Here is a 24332-nt window from a genome sequence, read left to right on the forward strand (position 1 = left end):
GAGAAGGGTCCATATCCTCCACCTTTCCAAATTTCTTACCAAGTGACAGTCTTTCCCAACAGCTCTTTGGGAAAAAATGTAGAGTTGTGGAAAATGCTCCCAGGCCCCAAACAAATGATCTTTTGCCTAAAATTCACCCCTTGAAGAAAGGCTATCCTTACTAAAATATGAATGAGTATTAAGGCCATTATAAGCTATTAACCCCTTAGTGCCCTGGTCGGCAAACTGCAGGCTCACGAGCCACATGCAGCTCTTTGGCCCTTGTGTGGCTCTTTCACAAAATGCCACGTGTGGGCGCTATCTCGATAAGTAATGTACCTACCTATATATAGCTTAAGTTTAAAAAATTTGGATTTCAAAAGAAATTTCAATCATACTGTTGATAATTTGGCTCTGTTGATTAATGAGTTTGCCGACCACTGCTTAATGCAAACTGCTTTTTCTCCTCCTTCCACAAATATGGCATGCCAACTCCAGTGAGCAGTCGAGGTCCGGAGTAGATGGTCTGAGACCTTACAGATAAGTGATTGAGTACTCCAGTCTGTGCAGTCCCAGGCACTTCCTGTGGTTCCTCAACGTGAAGACCAAATGTTGCTTCTCTCATCACAGATCAATCTTACCATATCCGTCTTGTGTGATCTCCCTGGCCCCTGCTCTGAGGCACACCAACTGTTTTTACCCGAAGTGGTGGCCCAGGATACCCTTTCAGTGCTGCTCCCCCACTGCCTCATGCTTCACACTTCTGCTTTCTTTTTATTTCTGGACGATGCCAATTCCCACCTGGTTCTGGTTCCTGTCTTACCTTATTCTGATACTTATTGCCTGGTTCTGGCAACTTCTCTGTTCATCTCACTTCACTTTGCTAATCCCTAAAGACACCCTATCTACCGACTCACCCATTAACTGTGTTCCAAAGCGGCCTCAGAAAGCTCCCCCTTATTTATAGAAGGAATTACTTGTCAAATGAATGAGTTACTGAGCAAGGGAACAACACCTTGTACCCAGCTTCCACTTGGGCTCTTATAACTGGACCAACAGCCCGCAATGTCTATTTCACTTTCAAGGCCCTAATTGTAAATTTTTCCAAGCAATCTGGTGGCTTTTGAACTTATGCCTTGTTTTCATCTTTTTTTCTTTTTTTTTTTGTATTTTTCTGAAGCTGGAAACGGGGAGACAGTCAGACAGACTCCCGCATGCGCCCGACCGGGATCCACATGGCACGCCCACCAGGGGGTGATGCTCTGCCCCTCCCGGGCGTCGCTCTGCCGCGACCAGAGCCACTCCAGCGCCTGGGGCAGAGGCCAAGGAGCCATCCCCAGCGCCCGGGCCATCCTTGCTCCCATGGAGCCTCAGCTGCGGGAGGGGAAGAGAGAGACAGAGAGGAAGGAGGGGTGGGGGGTGGAGAAGCAAATGGGCACTTCTCCTATGTGCCCTGGCCGGGAATCGAACCCGGGTCCCCCACACGCCAGGCCGACGCTCTACCGCTGAGCCAACCGGCCAGGGCCCTTGTTTTCATCTTATTTATTGATTTTTTTTTTTAGAGAGAGAGAGAGAGAAGGGGGAGGAGCAGGAAGCATCAACTCCCATATGTGCCTTGACCAGGCAAGCCCAGGGTTTCGAACCGGCAACCTCAGTGTTCCAGGTTGACGCTTTATCCCACTGTGCCACCACAGGTCTGTTTTCATCTTTAACTTCAATTTTTCCAGGCTATTTGAAATTAAAGTTAAATCTTATCCTTCTAATATCAGGCCTCTTATAACATTCTTCCCTATCATTAAACCACATACCAAGTTACCACTTCATCCTTAGCCACTAATTTACTTACTAAATTCACATTAAGTTTTTTCTCTTTAATATGTCATTTTTGTGTTTTATCAGTATCTTTTTCCCAAATAGTAATTCTCATTAAAAGAAATGTCTTCCATGGTGGGCTCTGTGTAATATTTTTACTCCTAAATTTGAAACACTGTACTTCTCTAACAACTTCCTGTCATTCAGATTCCTTTTTGGGCTATTGTTGCAACACCATAAACTAAAAGTAAGGGAATGGTGTTGAGTAATTACAGCCAAAATGGCAAAACACGTGACTTCATAATAAACAAGTCTTCTAAATGTAAAAACCATGGGGACTGTGTGTTTTTAAATTTCCAGTGCCAAAAGATAATTTATACAATGAAATTCACAGTAATATCCTGAAACAAAGTTTTCACTATCATTAAAATAAATTCTGTAACTTGAAATTTAAAGTTTGAAAATTGTCATATAGACTATTAGGACTCTTACGGTAATAAAAAACCTAAGTTAACTAAAATAATGATTCAAAAATTTCAAATATATTTTTCTTAAAATGAACTAACATAACTAAAAGTAATGAAACTTCAGTTTTTAAAATGCAAACATATAGCGAGATTACATCTTTATACATATCTTCATATTTTCCTATGAAACTCTGTAAATTATACCATCATGTTTATTATAACAATGTCAAAATTTCATAAAATACAAATTGAAACAACATTCTAAAGTTCACACTTTTTTTTTTTTTTTTTACACGGACAGAGAGTCAGAGAGGGATAGGGGATAGATAGGGACAGACAGACAGGAACGCAGAGAGATGAGAAGCATCAATCATCAGTTTTTTGTTGCAACACCTTAGTTGTTCATTGATTGCTTTCTCATATGTGCCTTGACTGCAGGCCTTCAGCAGACCGAGTAACCCCTTGCTCAAGCCAGCGACCTTGGGTCCAAGCTGGTGAGCTCTTTGCTGAAGCCAGATGAGCCCGCGCTCAAGCTGGCGACCTCAGGGTCTTGAACGTGGGTCCTCCGCATCCCAGTCCGACGCTCTATCCACTGCGCCACCGCCTGGTCAGGCCACCATACATTTATTTAAACTTAATATCAAAATTATATAAATATAAAATTAGGCATAAAATTGATAAATTTTGTTCTTCAAATGGTCTTCAAAAATCTCAAAAACCTTGAAGTTTGCTGAAAATAGAAAATAATAAAAAAATGAAACGTTTTAGAAATCTAAGTTATTGTCCATTTCTTCATATTTAGTTTTAGTTAATTCATTTAAAAAATACATGCACATTGTTCCAAATTGAAACAGTGCTGGAAAAATACGTTAGTCTTACACAGTTTGTGCTCCCTGGAAGCCACTGTATATCTCATAAAGATTGTCTAACACTGGTCATATACCTTGGTGTGTGTGTGTGTGTGTGTGGGGGGGTGACATAGGCTACAGAAACACATACACAAGTGGTAGACTACTATCAGCACTATCTGCACCTTTTGTCAATTAGTAATACATTGTTTGTAATTATTTAATCCCTTTAATGCTTTAAAATTTAAGTAGATTAGAAAACTTCTAAATAAGTATATATATTTAAATGGATATATATTTAAACCACTTGTTTTGCTAGTATAAAAATTACAATAAAAACAGCTGTGAAAAAGAAATGTCCTGTTTTTATGCATAAACCCAAGTACACTTGTAGGATAAATCCCTAGGAATGGAACTGCTGGTATATGGAGGTTAGGCCTTAAGGAATCTTGCCAAATTGCCCTCCATACAAGTTCCATTTTTTTTTCTGATCAACTAAATGTGAGAATGGATATTTCTCCTCTACATCACCAGAACTGTGTTTTTAAATAAAACAACTACTTTTTAGTGTTTGTATTTGATAGTACATGTTGAGATAGAGGTTACTGTATCTACTTTGACTGCATTTCTGTGATTAACTCTACACTACAGTTTCACAAATATCCTAACAAAAGATTTCTTCTTAGGAGAAACAAAATAGCAGGAAGACCACTATACCTTGAAAGTTTTTCATTCTCTCAAAAATAAGCACGCATCACTTTGTTAGATCTAGCACTGAAACGACTCCTCAAATTATCCATACTAATCATAGTTTGGAAATTAAGCCAAGGTTTCCAGTAGCTGAGTCCACAGAAGATAAAGGAACCAACTATTACAACTCAACAGACTGCAAGTCAAGTACTACTGTGTTAGAAACTTAAGAGGTACAGGCACATAAGTGAGTTCTAATACAGTGTTAAGAACTCATAGAAATCTCTATGAAGTGCTTAAAACACTTCTGCACGGTGGTCAGGGGACATGACAGGATATGTAACAGAAGTGTCTTGTGCTATCATAATAAATCAGTTAATTTCCTCTTCTGGGTTATTTGCTTATATCCCAACTCATTAAAAAATATAAAATGGTTTGCAGAGATAAGTGTAATAAAAGATAAAAGTAAGTAAATGAGGAAACTCAAGGTGAAAATACAGGTCTGAAAAGCAGATGGAGCCAGGCTGCAGCACATCTGCTGTGCTTTCTAGCAGCCAAAGAGAAGGGAGTCTGTTAGAAGAGTTACAGGCTCCCTAACACATACACTAACAGTTGCTTGGGACAGACAGATTTCTCTCATTCTGAGACCTGTTTAAAGTTCCCAGGACTGGTTTTCAAAGCAGGATAAATTTTATACCATATCTCAGCCCAGTAAAAGTCAGTAGGAAGGTGGACAAAAATATGCTCCAGGTAGACAGCCCTCCGAGGTAACTTAATCTTGGGGTCACAAAATCAAGTGCCCTCAGGGGAATCCAGGTGTTGACAACAGAGAGTAGTGAGACTAGCGATTGCTTCCTTCACCTAAAGGCACTCCAAAGCAGTATTTTTATTTTTTTAGGACCCAATGTGCTAATAGCTAGGTAAAGTCAAACACATGTCAGGCCTATGGATTAAAGACCTTTATTAGAGCATTTGGTTATACTCCAAAAACTAAGCAGTGCTGGAAAATATTGAGAATTAAATACATGTCAAATAGTGAATCCAAGAATAAAACTTAGACTATCTCATAAAGTGAATAGACTTTAATCCTCCATGAGTATTGAACTGCAAGAATGCATATTTCCCCCCCCAAGAAATACATACAAGAAACTTCATGGGCCCAGGGTTAGGAAGCAGAGGCATTTTTCTTTTCAATCTTATACTGTTAAGCATTATTTGAAAATTTTTATCATATGATTGTGTTGATTTTTATTTTAACAAATTTATTAATTACACCCCCCCATACAGATAAAGACAATTCGGCTGTATGTTTAAGATTATATTCTTTAAGAAGAAACTGGAGGACAGTTATTTGGTTATTTGCTCTTAACAGGAAGTGGAAGCTTTTTCAAAATATCTTTAACTGACATCATGTTAGGATTCCTGAATCTAAGGGATAGTGTCAAAATGTGTATTTGTGGGGCCTATAAACTAGAAAGCGAGTCACCTGCTAAATCTGGGGTGGGATCCTAGAACTTAACATTTGTAACCAGAACCCTGAGGATTCTGATGCAGGAGATCTGTAGACCACCCTTTGAAACCACTGCCCACTAGGTGATAACTCCCCCCCCCCCCAAGACCTCCTTCAACCCCAACCACTCCCTATCACCACACTTGTACCCAGCTCCTTCCATCTTCTTTGCTGCCAATTTAAGGCAGATTACCTAGGTTTTGAGACTCAACCATATGGAGGGCAGGGCTGATGTCTCAGAATAACACAAACATCATTAGGAGCTAGCCTGTGAGCTAGCTAGCCCACCCACCTCCACAGCTGGTCCTGGATTTCTCTCAGAAAACAGCACTCAATCTTTTCCATCACAAACATGCCATCCAGTACATACAATGCTATGTCACACAGCCTGACCACAGTAACTTCAGCCCGGAACATTTCCAGTGGGTCATGGCAGACACTTTTAAAAACCTCAATACACCTACAGATCTTTAGCAATATAACACTAAGAAACAGCTCCTTTTCCTGTTTAGTGGGCACACTTACCTATCTTCTACTATCTTATTGGAAGGATAAAACACTTTGAATGAAAAGCCACTTCTTGGAAAAGAACCCTTTGGGGAGAAAAAAAAATGCCTGTAAATGAATATTCAACTTTTACAGAAGAATTCCTATTTTTAAAATAAAATTCCTTGGTCATGACTTTAAAGTTGTCAGATGTGACTATAAAGTAATGAGACAGATTTCTGCTTGATATTTACAGAGATGGTATTACTATAAAATGTCTCCACTGGAAGCAAAAGGGCCTCCCAAGTTGGCTAGACCGCCTTATGCTAATAGATGTGACTGGAAAAGTATGCAGAAGCGGCTCTACTTAGTATAAGAACTAAACATTACTGTGTGACACTAAAGATGCGTGTAGCTCACTTGGGTATCTTTAAGAAATCTTCCTGCCCCTTTCCTCAGTGAAAATCTGATTTGAGGCCCCTCCTATGTGTGCTCAAAGCAGCTGAACACACACATTCAGCTCCAGAGCAGACTGCCATTTCACTCTCCACATCCTGAGCACTCACACGATACCTCGCTCATTGTAGGCATTTGGGAATGTGGGTAAATATCCAGAAGGCATGAAGCAATGTTATAGGCAAGTTTGGGGCCCAAAAGGTACAAATAAGGTAAAAAAGATGTAATGATGGTATAGGAAGTGGTTTATTCACCTACAAGATGAAAAGGTAGAAAAACTCAGTAATAAGGTTTTGGTTTTTTTTTTTTGGTATTTTTTCCGAAGCTGGAAACGGGGAGAGACAGTCAGACAGACTCCCGCATGCACCCGACCGGGATCCACCCGGCACGCCCACCAGGGGGTGACACTCTGCCCACCAGGGGGTGACACTCTGCCCACCAGGGGGCGATGCTCTGCCCCTCCGGGGCGTCGCTCTGTCGCCACGAGAGCCACTCTAGCGCCTGGGGCAGAGGCCAAGGAGCCATCCCCAGCGCCCGGTCCATCTTTGCTCCAATGGAGCCTCGCTGCGGGAGGGTAAGAGAGAGACAGAGAGGAAGGAGAGGGGGAGGGGTGGAAAAGCAGATGGGCGCTTCTCCTGTGTACCCTGGCCGGGAATCGAACCCGGGACCCCTTGCACGCCAGGCCGACGCTCTACCACTGAGCCAACCGGCCAGGGCTAATAAGGTATTTTAAAATGGAGAATTAACTATAAGAATACCCAGACTGTTCATTTTAAATAAGGATATAGCCTCCCTGTGAAAGAATGGAATGTGAATACAGTCTACAAAAACCAGGCCACCAAATTCAAACCATAAAATCAAATCAGTTGATTATGCTTGTCCATAGAGTAGTTCTCAATGAAGGCCAGTTTTGTCTTCCAGGACACATTTGTGAAATATCTCAGACATTTTTTATTGCTGCACTTGAGGGCTGCTAATTGGACTCAGGGGGTGGAAGCTAAGCTTCCCACAGTGCACAGGATAGCACTCCACAGTGAAAATGTGGTCCTGAATGTGCACAGTTCTGTGGGTGAGAGGAAGCTGGACATAATAAATGTGTGTATGTTGCCTGACCACACGGTAGCACAGTGGATAAAGCGTTGGACTGGGATGAGGAAGGACCCAGGTTTGAGACCCCAAGGTCGCCAGCTTGAGCGCGGGCTCATCTGTCTTGAGCAAAAAGCTCACCAGCTTGGACCCTAAGTCGCTGGCTCGAGGGGTTACTCGGTCTGCTGAAGGCCCGCGGTCAAAGCACATATGAGAAAGCTATTAATGAACAACTAAGGTGTCGCAACGAAAAACTGATGATTGATGCTTCTCATCTCTCTCCGTTCCTGTCTGTCCCTATCTATCCCTCTATCTGACTCTCTCTCTGTCCCTGTAAAAAAAATACAACAAAAAAAACACATTAGCATAAAAATAAATAAATAAATAAATAAATGTGTGTGTGTGTGTGTGTGTGTGTGTGTGTTTGAGGAAGCAGTAACCAGTAGTAAGGAACAATGTTTCTAAAAATGACCTACATGAAAAAAAAAATGACCTACATGAAACAGAAAAGTATTAAGATCTAAAATTCACAAGAACCAAGGGGGCATACAGCATATAAAACTTATAGCAAAAACATTCTGACATCAACAACGTTTATGCAGTATTTATACTCTAAACTTAAAAAGTCATACTTCTATAGAAATTCTGAGGCAATTTCAATGTTCTGCATAAAAATTAAATAATAAAATATGACCCAATAAGATTTTCCACTTATCAGGTTTAGATTTTGGGGGACTTGGGTAATTTCTAAAAATCAAAATCCTCCTAAAAAAAAATCCTCCTCAAAGGATAAGTACTATGAATATGTTTGTTTTTGGCCCTGGCTGGTTGGCTCAGTGGTAGCGTGTCGGCCTGGCGTGCAGAAGTCCCGGGTTAAATTCCCAGCCAGGGCACACAGGAGAGGCGCCCGTCTGCTTCTCCACCCCTCCCCCTCTCCTTCCTCTCTGTCTCTCTCTTCCCCTCCCGCAGCCAAGGCTCCATTGGAGCAAAAGATGGCCCGGGCGCTGGGGATGGCTCCATGGCCTCTGCCCCAGGCGCTAGAATGGCCCTGGTTGCGACAGAGCAACGCCCCAGATGGGCAGAGCATCCCCCCTGGTGGGCGTGCCGGGTGGATCCCGGTGGGGCGCATGCAGGAGTCTGTCTGACTGCCTCCCCGTTTCCAGCTTCAGAGAAAAAAAAAAAAAGTTTGTTTTTAATTTCATTAATAAAATTTAAAGGGAATAAAAGCTCTGAAAGCAATTCTCATTACAGTATCTCAAGGTATTATTTTTTAATTTTCCTGAAGTTGGAAACGGGGAGGCAGTCAGACAGACTCCTGCATGTGCCCCACCGGGATCCACCCGGCACGCCCACCAGGGGGGATGCTCTGCCCATCTGGGGCGTTGCTCTGTCGCAACCAGGGCCATTCTAGCGCCTGGGGCAGAGGCCATGGAGCCATCCCCAGCGCCCGGGCCATCTTTTGTTCCAATGGAGCCTTGGCTGCGGGGAGGGGAAGAGAGAGACAGAGAGGAAGGAGAGGGGGAGGGGTGGAGAAGCAGACGGGCGCTTCTCCTGTGTGCCCTGGCCAGGAGTCGAACCCGGGACTCCTGCACGCCAGGCCGACGCTCTACCACTGAGCCAACCGACCAGGGCTCCCAAGGTATTTTGAAGGGAAAAAATATTCAGTTGGACCTATCAATGTCAGTGTACTTTTTTTATATTCAGTGAGAGGAGGGGAGGCAGAGACGGACTTCTACATGCACCCTGACCACGATCCACCCAGCAAGCCCACTAGAGGGAAATGCTCTGTCCATCTGGGGCGTTGCTCTGTTGCTCAGCAACTGAGCTCTTTTGAGCACCTGAGGTGAGGCATGGAGCCATCCTCAGCGCTCAGAGCCAACTTGCTCCAGTGGAGCCTTGGCTGCAGGAGGGGAAGAGAGAGAGAGAGAGAAAGGAGAGGGGGAAGGGTGGCGAAGCAGATAGGCGCTTCTCCCGTGTGCCCTGGCTGGAAATCAAACCCGGGACTTCCACATGCCAGGCTGACGCTCTACTGCTGAGCCAACCGGCCAGGGCAGTTTATATATTTTTTAAGAAAAAGTCACATTACTTTATAGTCACATGCCATAATGATGGTTTAAAACCTTTCTGTATATATCAAATTAATTCAGTTTCATTAATAACATTTTTACTCCAACATTAATTTTTTTAAATTTATGTATTCATTTTAGAGAGGAAAGAGATAGAGAGGGAGAATGAAGTGGGGGGAGGAGCAGGAAGCATCAACTCCCATATGTGCCTTGACCAGGCAAGCCCAGGGTTTCAAACCGGCGACCTCAGCATTCCAGGTCAACGCTTTATCCACTGCGCCACCACAGGTCAGGCCCTCTGACATTAATTGTATTAAACATATATTTTAAATTTAAAGAAATAAACACTGTAATCATGACAAACTGTGACTCTATGTCAATTACAGTCTTACTGGGTTTATGCAGAGGCACTCGGTATTGGTCAGAGTGAAAGGGTCATATTTGTCTGCAATGACAAGCACATCCGGCACAGGGTACACTCTCAAAGCATAGTCGTAGGCCCAGTACACTGGGCACACGTAGAGGGGTAGAGGAGTCAGGTGTCCTTGGGATAAAATAGTCTTTACAAACTAAAAAGAATGACACAAAACAAATTTTAGTTCATCTGTAAAAGTTAAAACAGCTAACAAATGATTTCAAATTAAATGTTAATTACCAAAAGGAATTAGAAAATTTGAGAAACAATTTAGAGAACTTTGAATCACAGAGCTTTGGGAAACACGTATACGAAATAAGATTAACAATCATGTATAAGTTTTTAATTAACACCAGATACCGTAAAAGCGCCTCCCCCAAAAGTCATATTGGAGCAACTGTCCTTATACCTATATAATATACTCATTTATTAATTTTGTGCATCTAAGAATAATTTCATAGCTTGAGTAATGCCAAGAACAGATATTTAGCCTACATAAGCTTTAAGTATTATAAAATAAACAGAAAATATCCTATATGATCTAGTTTCATACTTCTGAAAAGGGGGTACATGTAACCAGGTCCTGATACTTATATATCATGGAACCCTGAAACTGAGATAAACACTACACAGTCTCCTGAGATAAATATTATTGCAAGAAATATTTAATAAACGTGAACACTTTATTAAAACAAATACACATATATTTTAAAGTACAATGTAAGATTTATTCATTTTTTTTTTTAACAAGGACAGAGAGAGAGTCAGAGAGAGGGATAGATAGGGACAGACAGGAACGGAGAGAGATGAGAAGCATAAATCATCAGTTTTTCGTTGTGACACCTTAGTAGTTCATTGATTGCTTTCTCATATGTGCCTTGACCGTGAGTCTTCAGCAGACCGAGTAACCCCTTGCTCAAGCCAGCGACCTGGGGTCCAAGCTGGCGAGCTTTGTTCAAACCAGATGAGCCCGTGCTCAAGCTGGCGACCTCGGGGTCTCAAACCTGGGTCCTCTGCATCCCAGTCTGACGCTCTATCCACTGCGCCACCGCCTGGTCAGGCAGATTTATTAATTTTAAAGCAAAACAGGAAGCTTCAATGAAAGAGGATACTTCAATGAGAAAGTTGCGAAACACTGACTTAGTAACAAATTGTAACTTACTGACAAAAGTACGTACAAATTATTCTGAACCATAAACAAACATAAGAGGGTAAATTATCAAGTGGCTTAACAAAGTGTTATGTAATACAACATGTAAGATAGTTTCAGAAAGATGACTGAACTTACATGATTTGGAATATCCAAATTGCTACTAGGAAAACGGACACAGTTTCTGCACATTTTATTTACTAGGTCTTCACGAAAGACAACAATTTCTTGTGTACAGTACTGAATCCTGAAATGAAAACAGCAGTTGAATTTGTCTTCCATCAGAAAAAATATATATGAGGAAACTTAAAGGCAAAATATTTTCTAATACAAGACCATTCCAATTTTCCATTGTTTATCACAGCAAAAATTCTACCAGAGTTTTACCCATTCATCCATTCACTAAACAGTAATTTATTGAGCTCTTAGTATATGTATGGCACTATTCTAGGAATGAGTGAACAGAACAAAAAGATCCCAGCCCTCACGCAGCTTACATTCTAAAAAGAGGAGGGTGGTCAGAGGAAATGAACAATAAACATGCTAATTATAGGGTAAGTTGGAAGATGATTACATGTATGAGACAAATAAAAAGACAGGTTAGCTAGGAACATTTGTGGGAGAGAAGGTCCAGAAGGCTGGAGTATGAAAGAGGATTATCAGAACAGGACGGCATATAACGAAGTTTGATCTGCGCATGGACTTGAAGGAGGTGAGAGGCAGTGGGGAAAGAACGCTGCCGGCAGCGGGAGCAGGTGTAGCACAGGCTCGACGACAGAGCACACCTGGCGCATCTGAGGACCAGAGAAAAAGCTGGAGAAACTTGAATAAATAAGAAGGAAAAGCAGAAGAAATCAGAGGGGAAACCAGCATTATCATGCAGAGCCCTGACTACCATTGCAAGGATACTGGCTGCTACTGAAAGACATGAGGGGTCCCATCTTCCAGGATCGGTAAGGGGCCTTCATTTTAAGGGACCACTCTGACACAGTGTGAAGAACAGACATCAGAAGGGCAGGCGGAGAAGCTGGAGAACAACCAGGAGGCTATTACATACAGTAACCTAAGCTAGAAGATAACAGATGATTACAGACATGGAGGTAGAGAAAGGCAGCCAGATTCTGGATATATTTCGAAGTCTTCTTTAAAATGTCTGAAGGACTTCCCAAAAAACCGCATGAGAGAAACCCCCAAAACTTGGACCTGAGCAACTAAAAGGATAGAAGGCTACAGAACAGGCTGCAGGATGAGGGAGGAGGCTCAGGGGCTCAGGCAGAGCTGTCTACTGGGCAGCCGGGGGAAATGAGCAGGCAGCTGACTCCTTGGGACCGGAGTCTGGCAGGAGGTCTGAGCTGCATACATAAATGTGGGAGTTGTCAGAACACAGATGGTATTTAAAGCCATGGAGCTATATAAGGTCACTGCAGGAAAGAATGTGGGCAGGCAAGAGAGGACCAGGATGGAGGGTTCACCCTTAGAAGAGCTATGATCACGATAAGCAGCAGCACACATAGGAAAGCTGTCATCTTTGCATTCCTCCACTGTCACTTTGCTTAAAGATGTGCAATGAGAATATCTATTTTAAAATCTCCATTAGTCAAGCTTCTAGAGTCATTATTAGTGAGTTATTTAAATACAGTTAAAATACCTTAAAGTTTTGAGAAACCTAAAATAAAAAAAAAGTTACATTTATCTCATAATAGTCAAAATTGAGACACATTTTAAGAACTAATTTTTAAATGAAAGGAAAAAAACCATAACACTAAATTCTAATATTTACCTGCAAGGATTAGTAGTAAAAACCGAAAATGGCACTCTTTGTCTGAATTCATTAGTAATGTGTTCAGCAAGTGGTGGCCTATGAAAACAATTTACATGATACAATATATATTTTTAAATGTTACAGAATTTCCTTTACTGTTACAAAAATCTGAATAAAACTTACCTTGGTAAGATGGAACCAAATCCAAGGTCCTCTGGACCAGGTACAAACACAAAACGACTACTGTAGCAAAATTCAAAATGATCCATTAAAAAAAAAATTTGCAACCTTATCGAATTTTCTAAAAACAAGTTATTATCTTTAATTAAGTGATAAATTTAACTAATTTAAAAAAACATTTCATGCATTTTAATAAATAAACTACTAAGAGTCACTGTCCAGTAGTCCTTCAGCAATGATGAAAATGCTGTGTCTGCACTGCCCAATTACTGAGGGCCTGACCTACGGCTCCTGCAATGACAGTTTACATTTGATTTAATTTTAAATAATTATGCTTTAAATTTAAAGAGACACATGTCACCAATGACCATCTCACTGAAGAACACTACTCCACTCCAGACTTTGAGTAATGTCACCAAGAAATTCAAAATATGGTTGAAATTGTCACTCACCCTTTTAATACTTTGCACTGTAAGCCTCTAGGAGTATAACATACATTGTCATGATGTGAGGATAATTTTATCTCTTACCTGTTTCCTCATCTTTTTCTTTCTATCTTTTTAAATAATCACTGCTATCAAACTTAAGGTTCATTTTCTGGGTTTTTATTTTTAAACAAAATTGTTTAAATAAAAAATATAGCAGAAGAAATCATTACCTCTGGTGAATATTGGGATATTCACATATTATGTCCGCCAAAGTTTTAAGGGACTCTAAAATTTTAAAGAAATATTAAATTTAATTTGCATATAATGCACATAAAAATCAAATTATTTTTCATTAGTTACAAAATATTGATTATTTCATATTAGTTTATATAAATATAGAAACATTTTTTTAAGAGATCCTCAATACCTTTCAAAGCTTGAACTTGATTTTTTCCATATGGTGCAGATGAAAAATTGCCACACAGAATAAAGCAGGTTGGAGGTGCTGGTGAATAACCTAAAAATGAGAATAAAGGTGCTCATTCAGTAATGTACACAAGGAATTGTTCTTTCATGAAGACTTAGTGAATAAAATGTGCAGTCAAGTTTAATACCCTTTAGCCATGAGTTAATAAAAAAAACAATATTTTAATAACTTATTATTTAAAAGCAATAGTAATAATGGGTCCAGTGAACACTTATTATGTGGCAGGTCCTGCAGTGGGTTGACTAATCCTCACGGCATCCCTAGAAGCTAAGAGACATTAAGTAATCTGCTCAAGCATTACGCTGCATCATAAATCTAGGTCTGTCAGACACCAAAGCCCAAGCTCTTATCTACTCTTATACCAAGGACTAACTCTATTTACCATGAATACACACACATACACAAAGTTATTTTCAAATGTAAAAATGTAAGTCTTTGAGATGAACTCATTTGAAATATCTCACTGCTGAATCAAAGTTTTTTTTTAAAAAATCAACTACTCAATAAACATATTTTTTAAGTACTTAGGTAGTTTTAAAACATGACCGTCATAATACTTCAAAAAGAACAGAAAACAAAATGCAACCTACCTAAAAACATGGTGTGAAGTTTTCCCAACACCTCTGCTTGGTCTAACCAAACATCAGACACAAACACAAACATGGCATCTTTATTTTCCTCTTCTAGCTGTTTCAGTTTGGCAGAAGTCTTCACAGATGTATTAGAAGGCCCTCCAAAAAAATTTATATTTCCATAGTATGCCCTAGGTAATTGTAACAATTATTATCTTCTATATTCTGTTGAGATATTTTTATAATTTTATAAATTAAGCTTCTTTCTATCTAATGAGGTTTCTTCTTCCCCATCAATGCATATAGTACCATTAAAACATACTATTTGTTAGCACACAAGTTTATTTAAATGTTCTAAAATGAGAAAGCAAGCAATCTAGAAACAGTATATAAAATTCTTAATAGGCTATGTCTGTGTCTTTTAAAACTGACCACATAATTCCACTTCCAGAAATTCATTCTAAGGAATTAAGGATGTCTACAAAGGCTAACCTACATCCCAGAATTGTGAAAATTTGGAGGTATACCAGGACTAGCCATTGGGGTTCCGGGCTTACTTAGTACATTGTTAGCACTGGGACATGATAGCTGTTATTGTTACAAACAATTAGACACAGCATTTTCAAAGTATGATCTTACAGTTAAAATCTTGCACTTATCAGAGGAATACAGTAAGTTGATACAATTGTATGGTGGCTTCAATTAAATAGATACCCAAGCATAAACTAGAGCATCACAGAAAAAAATACCTCTTAACTGATATTTAAAAAATTGAAATGTAGAAAAGCCTTACTAACATCTTCTGTCCATGGCTCATGGACTGTAAGGTGCAAATACATGAGCAAGAGGAAGGCCTGACAGTACCTATTTCCCTAAGTTGTCAGATTTGAAAAGAAAGAAATATTCTAGAAATTCTAGGAACCACCTCGGACTCAGAAAACACAAATCACATGCCCTGTACTAGTGAAAGACTGATCAAGATGGTAATGAAGTTCTGGAAAGTCTGAATTCTAAAAAAAATTATATGATCAACTGCATCGGTGGGAAGGCATTAGGTTAGTGTAAATCCTTTTGGCACCAGATCACGTTGTGGACTTATTTGTATCCCTAAAATGGTATTCTATACATAAAAATATTTAATAAAATATCTGTTCTTGAATCCACTGACTACCACCAGAATACAGCCCTTTCAATTTTATTTGGGAGGTTTTTCAAGAAAAAAGTAATTTAAAATCCCAATAGGAATAAAATGACTACTTTATTTTATTTATTTATTTTTTTACAGAAACAGAGAGTCAGAGTGAGGGATAAAGACAGACAGACAGAAACAGAGAGAGATAAGCATCAATCATCGGTTTTTCGTTGTGACACCTTAGTTGTTCATTGATTGCTTTCTCCTATGTGCCTTGACTGTGGTGGGCCTTCAGCAGACCAAGTAACCCCTTGCTCAAGCCAGTGACCTTGGGTCCAAGCTGGTGAGCTTTGCTCAAACCAGATGAGCCCATACTCAAGGTGGCGACCTCGGGGTCTCGAACCTGGGTCCTCTGCATCCCAGTCTGACGCTCTATCCACTGCACCATCTCCTGGTTAGGCTAAAATGACTATTTTAATGTAACTATGATTCCTCATACTAGTCTTTGGTGTACTAAACACACACAAAACAGTAAAATTTAAAGGAAATGGCAAATTTAAATGGAACATTTGGGACACTACAATGATGAACTCTGCTAAACTGAAACAAATGGTAATACACCTCTCATCCCCAAGTAGTAGTTTTGAAGTTTGCATGAAACTAAAACACCAAGACAGCAATTTTGACTGAAATATATTTCAAAGATAATCTACCATACTGTAGAAAAGTCACAAACTGGCATTAAAAACACTCTCTTAAAAGTGAGCTGGCTTGTGTTCTCCTTAGTGTGACCAGACTGTCCCCAAATTACTTCAGAGGAAGAGAGCTGTCCTGCAGAGGCTGCCCGGCCAATGATGCCCGGCCAGCAAGCATCACCTCTGCACCTGAATGATACAAGTGCACAGAACTAAAATCCTATCCTTACTAGAAATTTTTACTATCACAATAGAACCTGCAGATTAGAAAGCAACTGCAATCACCCCCAGAGGCAGCAGACTCAAACACTCACAGGCTTCAGGAAGGACACACATATCAAAGCAGGTGCTTCTGCAGCAGCTAAGACTGACCAGATAGGAGCTGGGTGCACACATAACCTGCCCACAGGAATCACTACAGCAGAGATTAGCCACGTGAGAATTCAGGCACCATGGTCCCAGATCTGATGGTTCAAAAGAACCCAGAAATCTAGACTTTAATGAGAAATCTCTTATTTTTAAACATCTGAACTCACTCAAAATGTGTCTGAACATCTCAGCAGGAAAAGAAAGAAAGGTCTGTAGACTCTGTTCAACCCCCGGCCAACCAGCTACAGCTCTTATGCAATCATCCAGCTTCTGCTGAAACAGCTCACTTGCGAGGAGCTCACTCCTCTCAGAGAACGCCCTTCTTGGAATTGCTCTAAAATTATGATGCTTTCATTTATATTAACTACAGAATGCCTATTCTAACTTTTCATTCATTAGTAGGATACAAAAAAATAACAACTTTATACTGACATGGCTATCATAGTCTTCAAAGTGTTTTCCTAGCTCTTATATCAGTTGAGCTTCTTCTCATCAACCTACAAGGCTGGTAAGGCAGGTCGACTGGAAATCTTTCCCAGTTGAAGACAAAGTGCAGAAATGCTTTTGCAATGAATCTGCTGTCAATCCACTAGTTTTCAGTTACGTGGAATCCCCAGTCTTCTAACTCTAACTTTCCATGGCTCTTTGCATGCTAATGTAAAGACTGAGGCCCTTTGTAATAACTAAGCTGATACACTGTCTTACATTCATTACTGCCAGTGTTACACAATTCCTACAGAGTTTAAGTCAAACATGTTTATACCTTGTAGTATTAGCAGGTTCAGTGGGTGGAAATCCAAAGGCATTGACATGAAACACTTGATCTTCAAACCAACCTGAAAAAAATAAAATTAAAAAAATCACTTTCATTTGTCCAACTCCTCTTCTTGCTTCAAAGAACAGACTACAGAACACAAAGCAGTAATGCTAGGCTATCACCTCATCCCACTGAGCTAGATAACAACCTCAGATCCAGACACAGGCCCAGTTCTATTTAAAACAAAAAACAAGCAACAAAACAAAACAAAGAGCTCATGAAATACTCAGAATTGAAACTTTTCATTTTATTTACAATGTATGTATCAGTAAAGAGAGATTAGGTACATTGGTTAGGAAATGTTTCATTTTATGACCCTATATAAAATCTGTTTTCTCAAATTTATTGAGATATAATTTATAAATCATACAATCCACCTTTGAAAGTATGTACATTAAATAAATAAGTAAATAAAAATATATATATAAGACAGTGGTTTTTTGGGTATATTCACAAGTTGTACAACCATCACCACTGATTTCAGAATATTTTCATCAACCCAAAAGGAGACCTGTGCCAATAGCAGTCTCACAGTTACTTAAAGTTGACAGAAGTGTGCTCTCATAATCAGTGTTCTCCCAAATTATTCCATGTTAACATATCTAAACCAATGTAGAAATGGTTTCACTGTTGAACGATGAAAAGGTCAGGAGAAAAGAAGACTGACTTACCTTCTGCTAAGACAAAGCATGACTCCGTGTATAAACCACTATGGAACTGGTACACAAAGCTGAGGAAAATAATTTGATTTCCATGCTTGAGGTAGTGATAAGATCAATATACATTTTGGGCCCAAAAGGATTTCTAAATAATAAATTCAAAGACGTCACATTTAAAACTGTGACTAGATTATATCTTAAAAAATTTTAGGTTTAAAATGTCCCTATGTCTGATTCTGGGACATGCCTGGTAATATTGACAGTATAGATCATTCTTGCCTGACCGGTGGTGGAGCAGTAGATAGAGCATTGACCTGGGAGGCTGAGTTCACTGGCTTGAGCGCAGGCTCATCTGGCTTGAGCACGGGCTCACGAGTTAAATCACGGGGTCGCTGCCTTCAGTGAGAAGGCTGCTTGCTTGAGCAAGGAGTCACCAGCTTAGCTGGAGCCCCCTGCTCCAGGAACGTATGAGAAGCAATCAATGAATAACTAAAGTGACACAACTACTATGAGCTGAGACTGTTCGTCTCTCTCCATTTCTAAGTTAAATAAATAAACAGATTATTCTTAGCATGTTATCAACTCCCTCAACAATTTGTCTGGATTTTCCAAATAAGATGGAATTTTTGTCTTTTTAGGAGTATGTCTCTAAATTTCCACACCATCACCATACTGGGAAACCAAACGGCTAAATTTGAGAATGATATAAAATCAATTTGTCTAAGTCACAGATTTAAAAAAATAAAAGTGAAGGATATAGCTTTACTAAGATCCAGTTGTACTGTTCCTGTTGGATCTTCCAGAAAAAATTTTCCCTAAAAATAAATTAAAAGGCATTATGTCCATATTTATGTAAAAATGAATACTATAATAAAATAATTAAAACACTGACAATTTTGACAACAGAATATAGTGGAGGGTACATAGTACACTTCAAAAATTTAACAGTTTCGAGTCTCGGCTTTTCCATTTACTAGTCTGGTGACCTCAGACTGATCACTAACTTGAGACCACTGAAGACCGTGCAGTCTGATTGTCGGTGTAAAGCACTCCTTCCTGATGTCTACATGGAAACCAGACACAGATGAAAAGATCACATGGTCCCTGAGATAGAAGCCCTCAGTGCAGACTATGCTCCTGTACCCCCTGTAGAAATGCTATCTGTAACTTGCATGTCATCTTTCCAAAGGGTGCACATAAAAGTCTGATGCTTCTTCAGTTAAGCTTACCTCTTTCAATTGCGTTATCATTCCAAGAACAATTATGTCTCCAATTTTGGTTGTACTGCCCAATAGGGTTTCCACTGTTTTAAGCTAAAATAAAACAAAACAAATTCTTAAAGACTGAAAATACATTTTTAAAGAAATTAATATTTTTAAATTATTTATTTATTTATTTTTTTCAGAGAGAGAGATAGACAGGGACAGACAGACAGGAACGGAGAAATGAGAAGCATCAATCATTAGTTTTTCATTGCACATTGCAACACCTTAATTGTTCATTGATTGCTTTCTCATACATGCCTTGACCGCGGGCCTTCAGCAGACCGAGTAACCACTTGCTTGAGCCAGCGAGCTTGGGCTCAAGCTGGCAACCTCGGGGTCTTGAACCTGGGTTTTCTGCATCCCAGTCTGATGCTCTATCTCCTGCACCACTGCCCGGTCAGGCAAGAAACTAATATTTTTATTAGTAAATAAATTTTGAGTGCACATTTTGTATTTATACCTACTTTCCTGTAGAAAAGCAAACAAAGCTTAGAAAATATATTATGAGCCTACAAAAAGCTAAACAGAATCCCTGGATGAAAGGTATATAATTTTTCATTTTTATAGGAACTACCAGGTAGAGCTTCTTTTATCTTTCCCACATAATGATTTTAATTACAAATAATAGATGTTTAATATAGAGAAAAAATTAAAGAAGAAAGAAATAAAGGCGTAATTACTGTTAACATTTGATATTGGAGTTCCTCTTAAAAAACATGAACCTAAAGCAACAGAGGAGTATAATATACATTTAAATAATTAAAAAAAAAAAAATACTTAGCAATAAATCTGAAGAAAAAGATATATCCTAAAAAGTGAGTTAGGTAAAGATTTCTTAGAAAGAATGCCTAAAATATTATCTGATTTTAAAAAACTGTTATTTGGACTTCAACAAAATTAAGAATTTAGGTTCTTCAAAAAGACAGTTAAGAGAATAAAACTATGATTAAAGACTGGGAAAAGTATTGAAATTCACATTTCATTCTACAAAATGTTTCTTTAGTGCTCGTGTAAAGCTTTCACTCCAAATGACACAATGCATTTTAATTGAACAAGTGGATGGTGGTCACTAGAGGGCTGGGCTGGGCAAGGGCCCATGTTTTGCAGTATGGTGAGGGCAGACGGTAATGCTGAGAGTTGGACAGAAAGCCAATGCAGTACATAGCAAACAGAGAAGGACTAGGGATTTGTCTTGGTGACTGGGAGACTATGTAGGGGCTACTACAGTCGCAGGGCCTGCCCCAGAGAAGGAAGTCGTTGCTTTTATTAGAGATTTGTAGTACATAGGACATTGGACAGGACTTTATCAAACAGTGGGCATGCACAGTTCAATTAGCTAGGTTCATTTTCATTTGAAATCCAATAAATTAGAATAAGCAATAAATATTAAACATGTACACTTACACCCCCTAAAAAACTAAGATAGTATTCTAACCTGGAATTTGCTTCCATTTTCATCAGAGTGGAAACCAATCACTGGAGGAGTAAATAATTCATGTCTGTGGGTCCTCTATAAAAAAGAAAGACACGTGAATTACTGAACCAGACACCTAAAACCAAGATTCAATACAACAGTATCCAGACAAGCCCTGGCTAGATGGCTCTATTGGTTAGCAGTGGTCAGCAAATCACAGCTCGCTTGCGAGCTACAGGTGGTTCTTTGACCTCTTGAGTGTGGCTCTTCCACAAAATACCACGTGCGGGTGCTACCTCGATAAGGAATGTGCCTACATATATAGTTTAAGTTTAAAAAATTTGCCTTTCAAAAGAAATGTCAATTGTTGTACTGTTGATATTTGGCTCTGTTGACTGATGGTGCAGAGGTTGCCGGTTTGATCCCCGATCAGGGCACATACAGAAACAAATTGATGTTCCTGTTTCTCATCCTCTCTCACTAAAATCAATAAATAAAAAATTTAAAAAAAAATAGTACCCTGACAAAACACTGCCTTAAATGTTCCTGCCATCTATTCTCAACAAATATGAAAACCCACATAACAATGTAGAAATATAGAAATATAATTTTAAAAATAAAAGTACTTTATAAAAATTTAAAGGTCTATTTTGTACCCAGGAGCAGCACACTCTGGCCTGAGGCTATGAAGATAACAAACCAAGCTGTCATCCTCAGAGCATGGGATTAGTGAGAGAGAAGTGCCAACAGGTCACAATACAAAAAAGGACTGTTGGCAGAAGGGGCCACTTAAGATCCTAAATGATAAAAAAAGACTTCGCTAGTAAGAGGCGGCTGAAACAGGACACTTGGGGCCCAGGAAGGAATGTGTCACAGAAGAAAGTAAAAAGAGTAAAGCACTAAGGAACTGCTGCGAAGTTTAGTGTAGAGCATGAAGCTGTGAGGCAGACAAGAAAAGGGACTAAATGAAGCCTCTGTTGGGAAAACCCTGCTCCACTGTCGATCCCCGTACATTAGGTGGAGTGGGGTCCCTTCCCCCGTCTACAGACAGGTCACTGAGCCCTAATGAAGCAAAGCATTCCATCTCTTTGGCCAGTGATTGGTTCAAGGATTGAGCAAGGGCCTCAAACTGGGCCAATAAGAGAGCTGCTAAGGCTCCTAGTGACCATCTCTGTCACTTCATAGGGAGAACGTGTTAGAAAGTAAAATCAATTTAAAAATTTGCTGGCAACAGCATCTTCCAGAGAACATGGTGGGATAAGCAATAATCAGAGAATGTAACATGAGCACTTGAAAAGAATGTATACTCTGAGAGACCTGAAGGTGGCAGCGGAGTAGGCGGATGCACAGACACCCAGCTCTCACCACCAAACTGGAATACAAATCAATTTAGGAAAAATCAGCGTGAAAAACCAACTCTGGACTACAAGAACAGCTCTCAAAAACCAAGGAGCAAAGAAGAAGCCACAACAAACCTGGTAGGGAGCACCTGAATCTCCCCTGCTTACAGGAACGGAGGGGGGGTGAGGCAGCTGAGAGCCCAGAGGGGATCTCACCCCAGGGAAAAGAGCAGAAAATACTGCTCATAGCCACTTGCCTGGCGACCAGGGAGCGAGGTGTGTTGAAAAGACCAGCTTATCTCCCAAGTGGAAAGGAAAGAGAGAGGGACAGACTGTGAGGGGCTAAGGAATGCAAGACACGATCTAAAAAAAGCTGATTCATCCGTGCTGGAGGCAGCCATAGCTGGAGGAGGGACTGATCCCTCCACAAAACAGTACTGAATTGCTTCCGGATCAGAGATCTCCAGACATCTCTCCAGCTCCAATCAGTGCAACAAGACACAGCTGAAAACAAGAAGTGGGGAGGAGGGGCAGTAACTCAGGTCTCCATGGAGATCTGAGATACACCTCCCCCTACTGAAGCTGAGAAAACACCCTGCCCCCAGAGAGATTAGTTGGTGGAAGAGGCCTTCAGAGTCTCAGGTCACACCCACTGCATTCCTGAATACAGTTTCAAGGAAGCCCCCTGCTGAGATCAGTAAACAAGACTATCACCTGTTAAGAAAACAAACAAATCAAGACTTCAAAGCTGCCCAAATCCAAAAGTGGATTACAAATAATAGCTGATACCAACCCAAGAAGACCTAGAAATAACACAACTGAAAACTGGAGGCAGACAACACCAAGCCTAGACTCAACAAACTCTAAAAACAAAACACAGACAATGAGAAGACAAAAAAGTGCAATCCAAATGAAACCTTTAGGAGATGAACTGAGTGATATGGAAATAATCAAACTTCCAGATGTGGAGTTCAAAATAATGACTGTAAGGATGCTTAGGGATCTTAGAACAACAATGGATGGTCATTATAAACACCTAAATAAAGAAATAGCAAGTATAAAAAAGAATCAGTCAGATATGACAAATACAATATCAGAAATAAAGACCACAATGGAAGGAATTAAAAACAGGATAGAGCTGAGGATCGAATCAGCGAGTTGGAAGACAACTGGAATGAAGGCATGAAAGCAGAGAAGAAAAAAGAAAAGAGACTCAAAAAGTCTGAGGAAACTCTTAGAGAGCTCTGTGACAACATGAAGAGAAATAACATCCGCATCATAGGGGTTCCTGAAGAAGAAGAAAAAGAACAAGGGATAGAGACTTTGTTCAATTATATCATAGCTGAAAACTCCCCTAAATTAATGCAGGAGAAACTCTCACAAGTTCAAGAAGCACAGAGGACTCCATTAAAGAGAAACCCAAAGAAACCTACACCAAGACACATCATAATTAAAATACCAAAGCTAAGTGATAAAGAGAAAATATTAAAAGCTGCAAAAGAAAAAAAAGCTATCACCTACAAAGGAGCCCCCATAAGGATGACATCCAACTTAAACACCTGAGGCCAGAAAGGAATGGCAAGAAATATTCAAAGTAATACAGAACAAAAACCTTCAACCAAGACTACTTTATCCAGCAAGGCTATCATTTAAAATTGAAGAAGAAATAAAAAGCTTCCCAGACAAAAAACAACTCAAGGAATTCATTACAACCAAACCAATGCTGCAGGAAATGTTAAGGGGCCTGTTGTAAACGGATCAAAGTGGGAAAAGAATATAGCAAAAAAGGAATACAGCTTTAAAAAATAAAATGGCAATAAACAACTACATATCAATAATAACCATAAATGTAAATGGATTAAATGATCCAATCAAAAGACATAGGGTAGCTGCGTGGATAAGAAAACAGGACCCGTACATATACTGTCTACAAGAGACACACCTTAGAACAAAAGATACACATAGATTGAAGGTAAAAGGATGGAAAAAAACATTTCATGCAAATGGAAATGAAAAAAAAAGCTGGGGTAGCAATATTTATATCAGACAAATTGGACTTTAAAACAAAGGATATAGTAAGAGATAAAGAAGGCCACTACACATAATGATAAAGGGAGTAATCCAACAGGAAGATATAACTATTATAAATATCTATGCGCCTAATATAGGAGCACCTAAATATATAAAGCAGACTTTGATGGATTTAAAGGGCGAGATCAACAGCAATACTACAATAGTAGGGGATTT

At 39.6% G+C, this 24332-nt stretch overlaps 1 protein-coding gene across 3 annotated transcripts in view; it reads right to left on the bottom strand.

Annotated features, from left to right (window-relative positions):
• Positions 1-2452: 2452 nt before the first annotated feature.
• Positions 2453-24332, bottom strand: part of POLE2 (DNA polymerase epsilon 2, accessory subunit) — a 43460-nt gene continuing 21580 nt past the window's right edge. For 2 of the 3 annotated variants that reach the window (XM_066388469.1, XM_066388471.1), the window contains 15 exons: positions 20767-20841; positions 19296-19379; positions 18825-18881; positions 18079-18127; positions 17354-17426; positions 14413-14585; positions 13763-13852; positions 13566-13620; positions 12911-12970; positions 12746-12823; positions 12614-12631; positions 11104-11212; positions 9793-9969; positions 5832-5899; positions 2453-2988 (listed from right to left, as the gene is read on the bottom strand). In XM_066388469.1, coding sequence (XP_066244566.1) covers positions 2970-2988; positions 5832-5899; positions 9793-9969; positions 11104-11212; positions 12614-12631; positions 12746-12823; positions 12911-12970; positions 13566-13620; positions 13763-13852; positions 14413-14585; positions 17354-17426; positions 18079-18127; positions 18825-18881; positions 19296-19379; positions 20767-20841 — 1185 coding nt within the window. In that variant the 3' untranslated portion in view covers positions 2453-2969. The remainder of the gene's footprint in view (positions 2989-5831; positions 5900-9792; positions 9970-11103; positions 11213-12613; positions 12632-12745; positions 12824-12910; positions 12971-13565; positions 13621-13762; positions 13853-14412; positions 14586-17353; positions 17427-18078; positions 18128-18824; positions 18882-19295; positions 19380-20766; positions 20842-24332) is intronic. The other variant, XM_066388470.1, reaches the window with a different exon arrangement.

Source organism: Saccopteryx leptura, chromosome 6, assembly GCF_036850995.1.
Source record: "Saccopteryx leptura isolate mSacLep1 chromosome 6, mSacLep1_pri_phased_curated, whole genome shotgun sequence".
NCBI classification, from domain to species: domain Eukaryota; kingdom Metazoa; phylum Chordata; class Mammalia; order Chiroptera; family Emballonuridae; genus Saccopteryx; species Saccopteryx leptura.